This window comes from Calypte anna, chromosome 1 (assembly GCF_003957555.1).
Source record: "Calypte anna isolate BGI_N300 chromosome 1, bCalAnn1_v1.p, whole genome shotgun sequence".
Taxonomy (NCBI): domain Eukaryota; kingdom Metazoa; phylum Chordata; class Aves; order Apodiformes; family Trochilidae; genus Calypte; species Calypte anna.
The window spans coordinates 159,567,784-159,581,240 of record NC_044244.1 but is presented as its reverse complement, the minus strand read 5'-3'; the positions used below and the strand labels follow the sequence as shown (position 1 = coordinate 159,581,240).

The following is a 13,457-nucleotide window of genomic DNA, read 5'->3' as shown; positions in this document are numbered from 1 at the left end:
TAAGTGATGCAAAAGAAGTACTGAAAAACTACCAGATGGTGTTACAATCTGTGTTTTTCCTATTCAGAAATGCACTTGTAAATCAAAGTACAGTAACTGCAAAGTAGCCTATGAGGCTGAATGTTCTGGAACACACTGAAATTCACAGGAGTGAAAAGAAGTGAACAGTAATGTTAATACTTGTAAGAACTGGATGATAAGAGAGTTACAGTGTGATTTATACATTTAATTATCTTAGCAGTCATTATCCAGTGTATTTCATATTCCTCTGGTGAAGTAATTAACCAAACTTCACCTTTAGTTCAGAATCAAAAGTCTGCAGAAGAGTGGAGGTTGGAAGGGACCTCTCAAGATTCTCTGTCTTTACTGCTTAAGCAGTAAAAAAGTGTTTCTTGAAGTTCGGGGGAAACTCCTGCGTTTAAGTTATGCCGACCGCCACTGAGCAGCACTGAGAAGAGCTTGTCTCTGTCTCCTTTACACCTTCCCTTCAGGTATTTATATACATTTGTAAGATGCCCCCTGAACCTTCTCTTCCCTGGGCTGACCAGCCCCAGCTCTCCCAGCCTTTTTGCACAGGAGAGGTGATCCTGTCCCTTCATTACATCTGTGCCCCTTCACTGGAGTAATTTCTTCTTTATCACTTGTTACTTTGGAGAAGAGACCAACACCTACCTCAAGATAGTGATTGGTGCATACTGTTGACCTAATGATAATGGCATATCTCTTGCTTATTAGTGTATATTATAATTAAGGTAAATAATGCTATAATTCCTGTATCTAGCTATTCCCATAGCTACTTCCCATTTCTAGATAGAGACTTACTAGGAAAGCACTGGATTATACAAACACATTGTTTTTAAATCTAAATTTGTTAATGTTAAAATAAAAAATATACTCCAGAAAGTACAAGAATACAAAAATACATAACATGGATCTGAGTAACCCTGACATTCCAATCAACTGTCTCACTAAAATTACTCATGATGTTTGAAAACACTGGAATTGTGTGGCTGAGACAGAACTGCTACTTCAGTACAGCAGGCAAGATTTCAGAAGACAGCTTTAGATACCTGAAGAAAAGTGGGAGGCTTGGGATGTCAGAAGCATAATTTACTTTCAGCTTATCATCCTCTTGTGGTATTTTAAGGCCATGACTACATGATTCTTTAGTATAGCATATCAAAAATCCTCATAGAAAACATACAGGTGAAAACAAACTAGCACTAAAAGCTAGTTTATATAGATAGATAGTCTAGACAGAAACTATTGTACATGACAGATACATGATGCTATCAATAAAAAAGATAAGAAAAAAAGGATCCTCCATTTCTCACTTCTCAGTTCATCTTTTGTCAACATCTACTTATTTCATGAGCAGGTTTATGTTCCTGCTTCACAGGGGAAACATCTGCAGTCAGACTGATGGTGTGGGTGCTCCTGGCCTGTGGTCTCAGCTCCCAAAACCAGTGTAGGTCTTCAACTCCCAGCTACTGGGGTTGTGTCCCAAAATCAGATATTGGGGGGACCAGTGTGAATGAGAGGGGCTGTGCTGGTGCTCAGAGATCAGGGAATGTGCATGTGCTTGTGAACTTGGAGAACGTGGTGTGAGTTCTGCATTAGTGACCTGCCTCTCCAGCCCAAGAGGAGGAGGAGATGTGGCTGGCTGTGCCTTTGTCTGGTGTGAGTCCTGACCCTCTCCGTGGCTGTCAGACCATCCATGTCCTCTGTATGTCTGGCTCTGCCTCTGGGTCACACACTTACTGGTTCAAACTGCTAACTGGAAAATGGAAACTGCACCTCTCAGCCTGAGCAGAGCCCCTGGGATCACCCTGGCAAGAGGGTCCTAGGACAGGACAGGTGGAGTCAATGGCTCTTTCTAACTTTCCTTAGCACTTTGTAACCATGACACTATTTACTTGGATGCTAATATCTGAAGAGTAATATGAAACCTAGCAAGTTCTTATTAAAAAAAAACCAAAAAAACAACTTAAAAAAGATACATTATGAAGACAATCTATCAATCAAATGCAGGAAGCTCTAGACACGAATTTGTTTGCTTGCTCAAGTAAGGGATGGCTTAACTACAACAGACACGATGGGGTATTTTACCACACTACAGCCTCAACTTTTAAGAAATAGCTCAATAATTCAGATTAGTTATATATATGAGTATATACACATATATACAAACCATACATATTTATATAAAACTTTTCAAAAGAGCATACCAGGAAGAAATGGTCTGTAGTAAAACACACTGGACTTTATTTTTTTTTCCTTTTTCTACAGAAAAGAAAATACTATACCTTCTTAAGTAGTTTTTGCTCTTGGTGTATTACACAAATACAAGGACTACATTCTGAACATTAAACTCAGATACTGTTCATTAGATATTTTGAATTAAAATACAAGTTGTGTATGAAATGTTTTTTTAGTAGTTATGTACATTGAATGGCTAGATAATAAATGATGTCAAATGTTTGATGTATGTGAAGACAACTGTACTTTCTACAGTTGTCAAAGTGCAGTGAAGGAGATAAATTTTTGAGTTGCAGACATCTCAGACACATATCTTAAAAAGCAAGAAGAATTACCTAAGAGGAAAAGCATGATATTTCCCTATTTCTGCCTTTATTTACAGTATGTACAATAGGTTATTCAGTATTTCTTTCAGTATTTAAAAAGCATGCCTATAAGAGAATCAGAAGATAAGATTAAAATATAGAAGGTTTAGTGAAGTGTGCTATAAGAAATGTCTTGCTAGAAACTAAAATAAATCATAGAAAAATAAGGACATCTTTGAAGTTCACCAGAACAGAACTGTAACTTCATAAAGGCTTGTGATATGAAACAATGATGTATAAATAATAAATCACATCTGATAAACCATATTAATAAAGAAAAAATAAATTATTTTAAACAAGATTGAAAACCTGAAAGAAAAGGCAAAAAAAGACACCGTCTCCCACAGCATCCTCCTGAAAAAACTGTCAGCCCGCAGCTTGGACAGGAGCACCCTGTGCTGGGTTAGGAACTGGCTGGAGGGCCGGGCCCAGAGAGTGGTGCTGAACGGGGCTGCATCCAGTTGGCGGCCGGTCACTAGTGGTGTCCCCCAGGGATCAGTGTTGGGCCCAGTTCTGTTCAACATCTTCATTGATGATTTAGATGAGGGGATTGAGTCCATCATCAGCAAATTCGCAGACGACACTAAGCTGGGGGGGAGTGTTGATCAACTAGAAGGCAGGAGGGCTCTGCAGAGGGACCTGGACAGACTGGAGAGTTGGGCTGATTCCAACGGGATGAGGTTTAACACGGCCAAGTGCCGGGTCCTGCACTTTGGCCACAACAACCCCATGCAGCGCTACAGGCTGGGGACAGAGTGGCTGGAGAGCAGCCAGGCAGAAAAGGACCTGGGAGACTGGATCGACAAGAAGCTGAACATGAGCCAGCAGTGTGCCCAGGTGGCCAAGAAAGCCAATGGCATCCTGGCCTGTATCCGGAACAGCATTGCCAGCAGGTCCAAGGAAGTGATTCTGCCCCTGTACTCAGCCCTCGTGAGGCCACACCTTGAGTACTGTGTCCAGTTCTGGGCCCCCCAGTTCAGGAAGGATATCGAGGTCCTGGAGCAGGTCCAAAGGAGGGCAACCAGGCTGGTGAAGGGACTCGAGCATAGACCCTACGAGGAGAGGCTGAGAGAACTGGGGTTGTTCAGCCTAAAGAAGAGGCGGCTCAGGGGAGACCTCATCGCTCTCTACAACTACCTGAAAGGAGGGTGTAGCCAGGGGGGGGTTGGGCTCTTTTACCAAACGACTTTCAACAAGACAAGAGGGCATGGACTTAAGTTGTGCCAGGGGAAGTTTAGGTTAGATATTAGAAAGAATTTCTTTACGGAAAGAGTGATCCGTCATTGGAATGGGCTGCCCACTGAAGTGGTGGATTCTCCGTCCCTGGAGATATTTAAAAAAAGACTGGATGTGGCACTCAGTGCCATAGTCTAGCAACCGCAACGGTGGTTCAAGGGTTGGACTCGATGATCTCTGAGGTCCCTTCCAACCCAGCCAATTCTATGATTCTATGATTCTATGATATGTAACATGGAGTGTAAGGAACAATGACAAGAGATCTCAAAAATTTCACTTTTCAAATGATTTATTTTTAATGTATCTGTGGTGATATCAAAGATCTTCCTAAAAATATCTAAATAATAACTAAGGGACTTTTAATATTGCTTGATATAGACTAATGATGCATCTCACCTATTTATCAAGAGAGCAATTCTTGTCATAGTTTTTTTTACCTAAGCAGAATATTAATGAAAAAAGCACATTTAATATCAGTGTTTCAGTAAATCAACTTTTCCTTTTCTTTCTTAATGACCTGGCACATTTCTATGGAAGAGTTTCTTGTTCGGGTAATTTTTCATTTCTTTTCTGTTTTTTATTTCATTCTAGCATCCTCCTTCATGTGTGCAGTTACACAGTTTTTGTATGTTGCTAGATGATTAAATCCTGCTATTCTGAATTACAGTAGACAGTGTGAAGACATGAATGGGAAAAGTTAAAGGAACACTGCCAGAAGCACATATGTCTGATCTATTAATACACCTTATCCTATTAATTTAAGCATATGGAGAAAATCTGTTTCTTTTATACACCTCCAAAATAAATGAAAATTAAAAAAAAAAAAAAGGTGTGTGTAAACAGAGATTTAAATGTGGTTTTGTACCTTTAGGAAATTAAACTTTTAAAAGTATCTAACTTTTAATTCTATCTAGTTAATACTATCCTGCATTAAATTTTTATGCCAGGAATAATTTTAGTCACTGGTGTCTGGACTTTAATAATCACCTCTTTTTTTATGTGAACAAAGATAGCTATAGTACAGATTTCAAAACAGACTTGGTTTACCATGATAGGCAACTTATTAATCTGATGAGCTACATAACCATAAAATACTTCTATAATACTAGTACTTACCCTCTGTTTTATATGCTAGCTAATAAATTGCTAATTTGCTTAGCTCATCTAATTCTTATATGTAGCAAACACCAGGAGACATTATAAATACCTCTCTGTGAATCACAATTATCCATGTAAGCATTTAAATGGAGAAAGTTGTAGGAAAACAATTAAACTTTCAGTTGGTGATGAGAGAAAATACAGTACCAGCATCATCTCAGCACAAATATCGAGCAGTGCTGTAGGAATCTACAGGAGGTCACCAGAACATGAAACCAGCACTCAGGTAAGGAGCAAGTGTCACCAGTCCTAAAAACCACTCAAGGACACAACGATATCACAGTAGGCATGAGTTAAGCAGGTACAAAGAGCCACACAGCAGCAGAGCCTGAGTTATCAGGACCACTACTTCACAGGAGCTGTAACAAAGTCTTCTACACAGATGCTGCTCTGCTATGCAATCCCTGCTTTCAAAGCAGTTTTTATCTGCTGTAAATGTATATAAGCCTGTTGCTTATGTTTTTAGTCAGTTGCTACTGGCAGAGGGCTGAACCTCTGCTGTGCTGTGTTCTCTCCTGCTGCTACAGAAATCAATTACTTCTGCCAGAACCGAGGCTGCGAAATAGCCTGCGTGTGGATGCTGAGACAGTGCTGGGCTCTCTGCTGCCTTCATAAATATTTCTGTCTTTGATTTGCTATGTGAACCAGGAACATATCTGTATAGAGAGCTAGAACAAATACAACTCCACCTTATTTTGGTTTATTCATTCCCACTACCTGAATACTTATGTGTTCATTGGCATTTGTCCTAAGAGGAAATTTTTATTTCAGATATTTTATGATCCAAAGGCAATGTTTGCTATGCAAATGCATGCCTAACATTTAGCTACAGAAACATTTATAAATGTTAAAAGGATAAAAATAATTTTCAGCTACGATAAGAAAATGTACATATTGATTCTTTTCTCAACTTTTTTCTATTCTTTCAACATTTCTCTTTCATGCAAGCACAAGTGTCATACATCTTTCTCACTCGTGTAAGGTTATGGAAAAAAATGCTGTGTTCTTTTGCAGATGATACTTGCCACAGTTACTTAGTAAAACAAATGCAATAACTACACTTAGAAACAGCATTGTGAAATACTGAAGATCGAATTTTATATTTTTTTAAGTATGTATTTTTTATATTAGAACTAATGTTTCTACAACTATATTCTTCCATTTAAATATCGACATGAAAATGTAAGATACTGTGGACTTGTTAGTGCATTTCAATTAAAGACAACAATAAAAGCCTTTCTGAGTATATCATCTTATAACATAGCTAGCTTTTAGTTCAAATACTTTATTTCATTCAAGAAATCAGTGTATTGTACTTTTTGCCAAAAATAATCCCCACCATCATAATTCTTACTCTCACTAAATAACAACAGATTAATAAAATTTTCAGTACTTCCTACTTTGCTTCATAATCAGATGGGTATAATATTGCCTTCCTTTACAGTAGTAATATATTTTATGCTAGTTTTCTAGGCTTTTTTCTAGAAGATTGATAAATTTCTGCATCAGAAAACCATGAAGCATCAACAATATTTCAGACAAGTACTTAAGGATGCAATACACTGTATATAAAACTGCCTTTTTCCCTTGAGTAGAGAAAATGACTCATAAATTAAACATAAATTTTAGATATCTAACATGAAGGTAAATGAATGTCACAGTTGTTTTGGTTTTGTTTTTTTTTTAATTTTTTCTGGATATCACAATCAATTTTAAGAAAGAATTGACTCAAGATTTAGTGTCTTTTGTCTAACAGTATTATATTTTTCCTTATATATCAGTAGATTTTTATCAGACCAAAAGTTTGATTTCTTGACTGATTTAGACACAACCACCCCAGTTTTGGAATATAAAGTTACTTCACTACTTTCTAATACAGAAAATTAAAAATATAACTTTTTATAAAGTAACAAATACCCTCTAATACCTTTGTTGTTATCCATTCCTCCAACAGCATAAAGTGTCCCAACTGTAGATTTTCTAGGTTTAGTTCTTGGACTTTGCATGAGAGTTCTTCTCTCTGGTAAGAGATGGTATTTCATGGCTTCCAGAATAAGCTTCTGGCATTCTAGGTCATCCTTAAAAAGTGCATGGTTTTCTAGGTCAGCCAAGATCTGTGAATGACATGATCATGAATCAAAAATGCTAGAAATTCCTAGAAAAGCAATACCATGCAATGAGAGATCACACAGTGGATATCATAAACATATTGCTTCAGGGTAGAATACAAGAATTTGCAGGGCTACTGCTTTGTTTGTTTTTGTTGGGTTTTTTTTTTTTTTTTTGGTTGGTTGGGGTTTTTTGTTGTTTTTTTTTTTTTTTTTTTGGTTTGGTTTTAAGAGGAAAAGGAAAGACTCTAAGCAACTTTTAGATCACTCTTCCACTATCCCTTACAACTACAGTCTTATTACTCTCTTACTGAAGACATTGAAGAAAACAAAGTCTTTTTAAGCTGGCTAAAACCTTACTTATTTTTAGTGGTGTCCAAAGTAACACTGAAAGGATCCTAAAAAGCAACCCTTTGCAAGCATCTTGAATGTACTGTCACATAACATAGCAACATTCTATTGTATTTTATTCAACGCTTTCCAACAGGAACAGTCCTTATTTATAAAACAAACCAAAGCAAAAAGCTAACAACACACCCCCCCCCAAAAAAAACAGCAACAAAAATGTACAAAAGAACTTGCTTTTGCAAGTTTTGAGTCTATTGTTTTGCTGTATTACTGACAAAACTAAGGATTAACAATCCAGATAATGTAGCTATCATTGCAACTGGAATAAAAACTATTATGAGTAGTTACCAAAATAGATGCTCAGTGCATCCAGCTGGATAAATATTCTATTCCTTTTCTATGGAAGAAGGCTACAAGTTGTAAATGTTAGTATTTGATTCCCTTGCCTGTACACTCATATATCTACTGGCTTTTGAGATGTTCTATAATACCCTGTAAATTTTGAAGATTCCATTGAATTCATCAACCTGCTCTAACCTCGTAACTAACCCAGCTTTGAGTAGGAGGTTTGACTAGAAACCTTCTAAGATCTACTCCCACCTCAATGACTCTACGATTCTTTGACCTCACTTATGTGAGGCCAGCAAAGTGAAACTATTATGATGCAGATTTTGCCTGTATTTGCCCGACCCATACAGATATCTCAGATATCCTAAGGCAAGCAGAAGTTGATCAAACTTGATGTTTATGTTTGGGCAACTGATGTCCTACATGCTCCTCCCTATATTCTGCTGACTATCAAATTAGAGCAGGATTTAGTTGCACAGATTCTAGAGCTCACAGAACATCTATCTGGGAGATCCAACAATTTTCAGAGAAGTGGCTGAAGGACAGGGACCAGGAGATCTGAGTTTCCAGTCTGTGAAGAAGTATCTCCCTCACAAATACATTTATGTAAACATATGCAAACTGGTTTGTAGTTTTCTAAACCCAGGTCCTTTTGAAGGACTTTCAGCTACTTCATCTGGACTTCAATGGTTGCTGAAGAATGAATGATTGGCCTTTGTCAATCTGCCAGGCTTTTGGATGTGATACATGCACTGTGTTATCTAAAATACTAATAACTTGCACATGTAGGCAGCAGAACTCTGCTTCTGATTTCAAGTATCAGACATAAAAGGAATATATTCAGGTCCAAAGGAAGGTATTACACATTGCAGGATCGCAACCGGTGATCCAGAACTCTGATTATACATAGCTGATGACCTAACAGCCAATAGACCTGCTTAATAAAAGAAGTGCACAAGAAGTTTCATCTATCTTAGATATAATAGATTTTTAACTGTGGCCATATGCCAATGTTTATGGAGTAAATCATAAGGATATTTTCAAATATATGTTCCCTTTAATATTTCCTCATTGTCCAACTTTCAGATCAGGGACGTTCTGAGGGGGGATGCATTTTTCAAGCATTTTGTAATTCTCAGGGACCTTATTTTTCATGAACTAGTTAAATCTTCCTTTGAACTAATGTAAATCTCTTGCACCCACAATGTGTTTTCACAACGAATTTGGTCTATCACTGTCTGCATATGAAAGTTTACTTCCCTCTGTTTGTTTCAAACCTGGCTCCCATTGCTTTATTAGTTTTCATTTGATTCATTTCTTTCAGTACCCCCTAATTCTTATAATGAAAGAAAAGGAATGACCATAACAAGTTCCCTATAATAGTCATATTCTTCATTAGTTGACTGTTTTCTAGACTCAGGAACTTTAGCTTAGTTAATCATTGCTTGCATGGAAGAAGATTCGTATCTTCCATCATCCCTGTTGACTTTATGTCACCCTTTCAGTTTCCTTTGATTCTTTCTTTTTGTTAAGGGAATAGAACTGCAACTTTATTAAAGATACTGGCAAACCATGAACTTACTTTGTTGCATAATGATATGCACTGTTTTGTTATAATTTTTTTTTTGCTAATAACTTGCAACATTTAAGTTTGTCGTTCCAACTCCCATGGATCTTGAAGCTGACTTTTCCAGAAATTCATACTTCATAGAGACAAAATTTCACTCCTGAATGGAAGTGGCCAACCAAGAACCTATGATTTTAAATGAGAAATTTAAAGAATACCTTTTTATTTTATTTTATTTTATTTTTATGCTTACTTATTACTGTTTTTTTTATCCTCTGGGCCCATTATGTTGAATTTATCTACACTAAAATTGCAGAAATGAAGTTACTACAAATTCTGTAAACTTGTAGAGGGAATGGGTAATACAAACAAAAGCACTGCATAAATAACAAACTTACAATTTGAAAAGTAAATGTTGTGAAAGTAAATGCTCTAATAATATATTCTATGTCACAAATGTAAAACTAAGATGACTAAATTAAACACCAAACAGTTATTTTTGTCACTAAACCTATGAACTAAAGACAATGGTGTTGTTTTACTGCTTAAGACACAAGAAAGTTAAAAGAATGAAAATATGAAAGCAAAGATAGATATGTTCCTTGAAGATAATATTTTCTGAAAACTTCACAGAATTTGGTCCAGGATAACAGCTTTATATAAATGTTTGCAAATAGATTATGCATAAACCAAAAATGGTTCCACAACCATGAAAGTAGAAGTAAATGCATGAAAGGAAAAGACATGTAAGACACAAAGGGACTCAAAATTTATGTACTGATACATTTGGGGGACTTAAAATATCTTTCAGTATCTCTGAAAATATTGCTCCAATGTCCCAAATAGGGATTAATGTAGCAATAAACAAAGGGATAAAGTCTGAAGTATTTACTTCCAATAAATAATGAATGGCTCATGCTTGATATCATTTAGGCAGATTAGGTTTTTGAAAATAGTTTTATCAACTTTCTATGTCTGGTGGGACAAGCACTAATCTCATTTTACCTGGACAATAAGGCATAGAAGTTACTCCATATATTTGTTTTCCATAACCATATTTGCTATTGTTTTCTAATAAAACAACAGTATCTATTGTATTCATTTTTATAAATGTGCATTATTATCATATTAAGAAACTACTAAAACATCTCTGAAACACGAGCAGCAGAATAATAAGCAACTGATTCATGCCTATGATAGAAGTGCTTTATTGCTGAAGGCTCAAGATGCTAGGTTGTCAAGATTCTTATTAAAATAGTATGAAGCACATGAAGAACAGAAATAGACACATGCCAAGAAAACAGCAAAAACATTTATGTTTCTTTATGGTGGTATTTTAAAAAGGGGTCACTAAACACATTGGTAGCTTAGAAGCCCCTAAAATTTTATCATGAAGTGCATTAAAATGTATACTACTTTGTCATATTTATTGAACATTTATGGTCTAAAAAATATTACCTTCATGTCTAACCTCATGAACTTAAATATTAAGATTCTATTATCCTCTGAAATAGCTGTTGAGTGTTTACTGTAATATATTGCACAAAATACAGAATTTCTACATGGTTTTATATTTAATATTATTGAGCTAGCATCAGTACAAGAATAGTAGAATCAGCACTGGAATTTTTACCATATTTCTTAATGTAAGTTAAGCAACAAGAGAACTGAGTCTGTGATTAGTCCAATCTATTTGCAAATTTATTTACTTTCCCTTGTATGTAGAGAAAAAAAGAATTCTTAGCACATTCTTAGTATTTAAGCTATTCTTTTTCATAACTTTACAAAGAGTGAATCCTGATCACCTTGGAATCCACACTATCAGTGGAAGGGCTCAGACAGTTCAGTTTATCAAGAAATTAAAAGCAAGCATTTTTAATGTTAAATAGATAAAGACCTAAATTTATATGTGAGTGTTACAGTTTTAATTATTATGTAATTAATGTTACTAAATAAGAATATTAAGGTGTGATAACAAAGACTGGTAGAAGGTAGATTTAATAATAATATGTTAATTTGTAATGTTTTTATGATATCCTTTTTGTGATTCTTTTCCCTTTGAAGTTCTCAGCACACTACTCAATACATTAAAAAACAAGATTTGTCTTCAAATCATGCTCAGAGTTTAAACAGAGTGGTCTCTTCTCTCACAAGATGATTTAGGGTACATTTAGAACTATTGAACCAAACAGTATACTCTGTCAACAGGTAATTTAACACAATACAAACATAAAGAAGCTGAGAAATCAAATTATTATTTTCCCCTGTACAAATCTGAGGTAATATATTAACTTATCTCTACCTGCTAATACTTAATAGAATTAATGGAATTAATGAAAAGGGGGATTTTTTTACAAGCTTCTTATATCAGTAAGGATCAAAGTCCAACAATCATATTTGGACTTCCTATGTGACAGCTACTTCTTCATTTTGATCTTCCAATCTGTACCTAGGCTATTAAAAAAAAAATACATATCTATGAGAAGTTCTAAATCATTACCAGATGTTTCAAATAAAGCACTGACAATTGGTGAGCACTGTCCTGCCCACAATTTTTGAGATTTCATATACCAATGCACCAATATAGGCTGAACCTCTTTCTCTTTTTCATTAAAAATTTATTCTAGAAATTGAAAACAAAACATTTTTAAACAAATCTTTAAAAGCAGACAGAAGCCTATTTCTGTCCAAAAAAACCCCCCCAAAAAACCCCAAAACCAAAAAACCATATTACTTAATGGCCAAATAAGCAAATACAACAAAAAAACAGTTAACTAAAATGTTATAGTAAAAAAAAATAAAAGTCTTTGGGGTTAAGAAAGGCCTTTTCCCAGATGTAAAGAAATGGGGAAATATTTTTTTTTTTAAAAAGTATTTTTGAGAAAAATATTCATTAGTCCCTACTAACCATTTATTTTACAACATGGGTTAACTTCTGATTAACAATGTATTTCTGAATGTCCTATTGGCTAAACACTGAAAGTGAGGGGAAAAAAAATGTTTAAATGCAAGAAAATTTTTAAAGGAAAACTACTGCTTAGAAATCAAAATTCACATGAAACTGTTTCATGCTAAGTTTCATTAATCTGTCTCAATGTTTTTTTCCTTCATAGTTATCTTTCCTTATTACATCAAAATATCAATACATTCTTATTAAATCAGGATGCACTTAATCGGGAAATTCAGTTAATAAGGATATTCCCTTGGAAACCATATTATATTCAGCTTGTTATTTAATGACCATATTTCATTAAAACAGAATCATATTTGACCTTAAATGAAGATTTCTGGAGTCTGCATAGTATTATATTTCATACCCAAGCATGTGAGCTTTATGGGAGGCAGAAAGCAACTTCCAGTTGTCTAAAATCATCCCAGTATCTTAGATGTATTCTCCCTGTCAAAAACTCTAGGGAGTTCTGTGCCCTCAGAAACTTACATGCCAGTATTATGTGGAACACAGGATTAGTCTTATCTTCATAGTGTTAATAATCATAAAAGAAGAACAAAAAGCTTAATATCCTTATAATGAACAGTGAGTAAATGGAACGGGTATTCTTATAGCACATTTTGTTTAACAAAAGCTCCTAAGCCTCATTTGATCCAAAATGCGTCTGAAGGCACTTGACAGCCTGAATGAGAGAAACACATTACCATATAAAACAAAAATCTGAAGAAGACATGACCTAAAGAATGCATATTGAATGGTGCTCAAGAGAGATATGTGATTAGCCATCATTGTCCTTTCATTTGTCTTCCTCCACGTACAGGTTTCTTATAGTTGGTTATTGTTGCTGATCCTAGTAATGCAGCTACCAAGAAAGAATGGAAACTTCTGAATTGTGAGGTCATGATTGCTCTTTGTACAGATTAAAATGAAAAGCAAATAAAGGGTTTGTATGAATGCCTGGAAAAAGTAAAAATATTGTTTAAAAACCTTTAAAAAAGTTCTCAGTCCACTTTCAGGGTCGTACTATGCTTACACTGCTCCAGCTGTTAGGGAGCACAGCATCTTTGGACAAAACTCCAATTAGAAGAATATTTTTATATTTCTAATGCTGGTAGAAA

The 13,457-nt window shown here is 35.3% G+C and overlaps 1 protein-coding gene across 1 annotated transcript in view; it reads right to left on the bottom strand.

Annotated features, from left to right (window-relative positions):
* The window catches only part of KLHL1 (kelch like family member 1), a 190,308-nt gene that overhangs the window by 52,514 nt on the left and 124,337 nt on the right, over positions 1-13,457 (bottom strand). The window contains 1 exon segment of the mRNA XM_030453206.1: positions 6,946-7,132. Within this exon segment, the coding sequence (XP_030309066.1) occupies positions 6,946-7,132 (187 nt within the window).